At 39.4% G+C, this 3630-nt stretch overlaps 1 protein-coding gene across 1 annotated transcript in view; it reads left to right on the top strand.

Moving 5' to 3' along the window:
* vopp1 (vesicular, overexpressed in cancer, prosurvival protein 1) overlaps positions 1 to 3630 on the top strand; it is a 39676-nt gene that overhangs the window by 18663 nt on the left and 17383 nt on the right. Inside the window, exon 2 of the mRNA XM_015400956.1 lies at positions 2422 to 2480. Within this exon, the coding sequence (XP_015256442.1) occupies positions 2422 to 2480 (59 nt within the window). The remainder of the gene's footprint in view (positions 1 to 2421; positions 2481 to 3630) is intronic.

Below are 3630 nucleotides of genomic sequence, written 5' to 3'. Positions count from 1 at the left end.
TTCCAAGAATATCAAGCCTGACTCTCTCTCTCGTCTGTACTCCCCTGATCGACCTGAAACACCCGAGCCCGTTCTCCCATCCTCGTGTACAGTTGGAGCCGTTACCTGGGACATCTCTGATCTCATCAACTCAGCCCTGGCCTCTGAACCCGACCCAGGTAACGGCCCACCTAACAAGACATATGTTCCTTCTGCAGTCAGATCCCGTCTCATCCAGTGGTTACACACGTCCAAGTTCTCAGCCCATCCTGGTGTCAGTCGTACCATTGCTCTCGTCACATGTCTGTTTTGGTTGCCGTCCCTTCATAAAGATGTGAAGGAGTACGTGCTGGCCTGTCCCGTCTGTGCAAGAAACAAGACCTCCCATCAACCACCCTCTGGTCTGTTACACCCTCTACCAGTTCTTCTCTCCATCAATCCATTATCAGCCTGGCTAACCAAACTCTCATCTCTCCAGAAACTCTGAGACCAGTCCCGGACCAGTACCAGAACCAGATCCAGTATTATATCATTGTACATCTTTCAATAAACCTTGTTAAACTTTCCTTCAGACTCCATTGTGTTCTGCATGTGGGCTAAGTCCTTAAACCCAATCATGACACTAACATTCAAGAAATAAACTTGTAACGTTATTGTGGTCACATCTATTAATGGCAAGCCGTATTGATAAGTATTAGTTTTACTGACCATTTATCCCTGATGTCTGAAAAACATTTTTCCCTTGTCAAAATTACCATTTTAAACAAAATGGTATTCTTCACATCTAGAATAAACATTCTGAATGTCAAGAAATTAATATCAGATCTCCATATTACTATTGTTAGTGGTCAGCATCTCTTTTTTTTGACTAAAAAGAAATTTATTTCATAAAAAATGTCTGAGTCAAGGTGATAAATGTCAGTAAAGCCACTTAAGATGTGTAAACATGTTGTAATAATTGTATATAAATGTATCTGTTTAGTGTTATCATGCATAAAGCTGTGTGCTATGTGCATGTGTTTATAGCCATCTTTTCTGAAGTATGTAGATTTGTTTTTGAGGAGGTTGTGGTTGTTTTACGAGCAGCACTCGACCTGCTGAACTTTGGTGAACAGGTTCAACTGCTTAAATTTTGACTGAACCCTGATATTTATAAGATATTTACTGAGACTGCAATTCTAGATCCTTAATGTTGTCTATAGTCACTAAAGTAGTCTCAGCTGTTGTTACCAGGGACCCCTGATTTCAATAAATAGTGAGGAGAACGCTGGGACTGCAGAGGGGGTTGGAGAATTGTAAACTCTGCAGTCTCTTCCTCTCTCTATGTGAGTGAAACTAAATTAATTGTCTCTGTGCCTTCTTTCTTTCCCTGTATGTATGATGTTTTAGGTGCTCAGACCTGACAAAACATTTCTAGGAATATAACACCTCACTGTTATTAGTATTTATTTTCAGAAATGTAGTTTCTGCAGCAAAATTGTAATTTAGAAAATATATTACACTTCAGTCTAGGAGTGTGATTTTTTTATTAGGAAAAATCTTATTTTAGTGATCTACAAAATGCAGCAATAGAGGAGAGTGCTTTTAGTAATATAAAAAGGCCTGCCATAGAGATTCATACAAACCTATGCATTAGCTCAAGCCATGATCTCCTCCTTCGTCTTCCTCTCCTTTGCAGCATTAGTGCTGTTTCTCTGTCTTTTAAACACATTCTTTTTTTTATTTTTTTAATTCCCGCATTAAAATCTCTAGTTCCAGTGGGGGGGAAATAGGCACTTCCTTTGGCCTGTTGTCATGTTGACTCGTCCGCTGATAATGGCTTTTTAAACTTGTCATGCACATGCTTAACTCTGAGTGGATCTACTTAGATTTGACCTAACTAATTCATAGCAGCTGTCTTGAAACTAAAAACTCAGAGTTCTCGACTTTAGGCTAGATTAATTTAGAGTTGTGGATTTGACTTTGAATTTCTAGCACCTGCTCCGTGAAATGAACCCCAGATGAAGAATGTTTATCCACTTTTTTGTCAAGGAGAACCACCACCCTGGTGTGCCACTCCAGGGGCACCAATTCTGAAGAAGGGTTGCAGACACGCTAGCCCAACAACATCCAGAGGCTGTTTGTTAACCAGGATGGAGCTCATCCACCTCTAAAGGATTGCTCCTCTATATTTCTTACTTTGGCCCGGAAGAAAAGCAGGTTATTTGTAAGGTTATTAGTAAGTTGAGAGAACCAGTGGGAAACATCATCTCTCTCTTTGGAGCTTTGTCCCTGGGTCCACTCTAATGAGATTCAAAATTGAAAGACCTCTATGGAGTTTATTTTACACACAGTCAAATATTTAGCACCTCTGTTGTTTTTCTAATGCACGTTTTTTTACTTTTTCAATTTATATCAATCATATTAGTTTACCCAGATTGATATCCTTCTCTTCTTTTACAGAGTGTAGAAGCCAAGAAGTTCTGCTGGTATTTTGAAGAAAGATATCCTGCATATTTTGTGTAAGTTCAATTCAATTCAGTTTATTTATATAGCGCCAGCACATGTCATCTCAAGGCACTTTAGAGTTCACCAGATCATACAGTTTGGTCCTTTTTCCTACCAAAACTCTGAAACTTTCATTCCAAACATTTAACGCTTCCCTCATGTTTAGCTTTTACTTAATATCTGTCATGGTCCCTTGTTTTTTGACCCACATGCAGAACACACCAAGAAGACAGCTAGGGCAGATTTAAGATCGTTTATTAAAACAAAAAAGGCTGGGGGTCACACTGATCAATAGCTGGTACGATGGTTTGAATCTCTGAGAGGCTGCGGAGCAGACCAGAGGCTGATCAGCTTGGCAGAGATCTGTGACGGGTGTAAGGTGCGCCAAAACTGGATTCGGAGACGAATAATCATGTATGGCTAACAGGAGAAAAAAAAGACTGCGCCAGCACAGAAAACACAGAGGCATCCAAACATTGAAAAATAATAACAAAGATTTGACTGTGTACTAGGAGCAAAGTGTTAATTCACTAGTCTAAAAATAAAAAGACAATCGTTTTTAAATCTTGTGTATTGTTTTAGGCTGCGCCAGCGGATAAACTCTTTTCCAGGATCGACTCTTGCTTTTCCTCAGGCACGATTTCTTTCAGGTTTGCTCTTTTTATCCTCCTCAGAAGGTTTAATCTTTATCCTTGCCTCAGCCATGACAAGCAGTCGAGCAGGCGGAAAAAAAGTTGGGTAAATGCCTTAACTCCATAACTATATGAGAGCCTGTGGTGTGATGAAAAGGGGTCCCAATGTACTCCATCACTCTAACACTATAGCAACATAGCTATGTTCATTGAATATATTTTATCTTCTAAGTTATATCAAACATTTTCAGGCACTATTATATAATCACTATATGCTATAACTCATTGCACTTTTAGTTGTTTTAATGATGACATCTTGTTAGAAAACCAGTTTGCGTGGGTTGTGTTCTCTCCCTCCACCAACAGGTGGTGCCCTGTTCTCGTTGGTCCTCCCATACACCTGCAGCTAGTTGGCTCATTACTGAAGACTATTTCAATTAAATTCAATTCAGTTTATTTATATAGCGCCAAATTCACAACACATGTCATCTCAAGGCACTTTACAGTTCAACCAGATCATACAGTCAAATTG

The sequence above is a fragment of the Cyprinodon variegatus genome, unplaced genomic scaffold (genome assembly GCF_000732505.1).
Source record: "Cyprinodon variegatus isolate N-32 unplaced genomic scaffold, C_variegatus-1.0 Scaffold1165, whole genome shotgun sequence".
Classification (NCBI taxonomy): domain Eukaryota; kingdom Metazoa; phylum Chordata; class Actinopteri; order Cyprinodontiformes; family Cyprinodontidae; genus Cyprinodon; species Cyprinodon variegatus.
Note: the sequence above shows the minus strand (reverse complement) of the source record. Positions and strands in the feature narration are given on the sequence as shown.